A 1,093-nucleotide genomic window follows, 5' to 3' on the forward strand; every position below is an offset into this window, starting at 1 on the left:
TTAAAAAACCCTAGAATTTCACCTCTTGCAATTTTCAGTTTCTCACATAAAATTGATTTTCTTTGTATAAGTATATGTTAATTGCTAAAATTAGTCAGTCACATTAAAAAAAAAATCCCCACATACTTTAAGAAGTGAATGTGTATAGTACTGAAATATAGCCACCTCTAGGGTTAAGCACAGCAGCTGTTTGATAGCACATAGCAACACTGCGAATTAGTTTAGAGAAGGAATTGTGAATAGTATATTGGCAGAAACTTTAGAAGGAATTTAGATGAGCAAAACTAAATTATCCAAATCCAGGGCACCAGGGATTATCCAAATGTACCAGAGCATCAAGGATAACAGTTCTACTCCTGGGGGGAAAAACCCATGGAATGTTTAATGGCCACAGGTGATTAGGACCCAGATCTTATGTGCACTGCAACTTATGTACACCAGGCCTCCAAATAATGTGTTAGAGGACTGGTTGAGTACTGACAGAGAGGGAAGATTTCCCTTTACTGAATCCCCAGCTTCAGGAATCTTAGTAGTGTTTTTGAGGTCTACCATACAAGTATTGGGCTTAGGTTGTGAAATCTGCAATGAAATTGCCACCCAATATGGCACAGCTACAAGCTGCGTCCTTACTTTCCTACTTCGAAGCTTTATTTTATCCATAAATGGTCCCTTACACGTATGTTTGTAACAGTGTTTCTCAACATTTTAAACTTATTTTTCATTAAAAGGTCCTGGCTGTGCAGTCCCCGTACCAGCTAATCAGTCATTCTGGACTCGTGAGGAATACTCTAGTCCGAAGCTTCCCAGAGCGTCTCACAAAGCTGTTGTCAATGGCAATGTAATGTGGGTTGTTGGAGGCTACATGTTCAATCATTCCGATTCCCATATGGTTTTAGCGTGAGTAAACCCAAATACCTTGATATCATTTTTGCTTTTCCAACTACAAGATATTATTAGATGTCAAGAATTAATTTTAGAAAACATCATCCTGCAAACTGTGTCCACACCTGCGCCCTACCCAAAGCTAGGATTTGTCAACATGAGTTTACTAATGTTTGATGGGAGCTAGTTTTGGAAAAACTTCATACAGAGT

The 1,093-nt window shown here is 38.6% G+C and overlaps 1 protein-coding gene across 1 annotated transcript in view; it reads left to right on the top strand.

Annotated features, from left to right (window-relative positions):
* The window catches only part of LOC113407181 (attractin-like), a gene marked incomplete at its 5' end in the record, with an annotated part of 11,291 nt that overhangs the window by 3,699 nt on the left and 6,499 nt on the right, over positions 1-1,093 (top strand). The window contains one exon of the mRNA XM_029912317.1: positions 729-897. Within this exon, the coding sequence (XP_029768177.1) occupies positions 729-897 (169 nt within the window). The remainder of the gene's footprint in view (positions 1-728; positions 898-1,093) is intronic.

The sequence above is a fragment of the Terrapene carolina genome, unplaced genomic scaffold (genome assembly GCF_002925995.2).
Source record: "Terrapene carolina triunguis isolate 2854851 unplaced genomic scaffold, T_m_triunguis-2.0 Scaffold202, whole genome shotgun sequence".
Taxonomy (NCBI): Eukaryota; Metazoa; Chordata; order Testudines; family Emydidae; genus Terrapene; species Terrapene triunguis.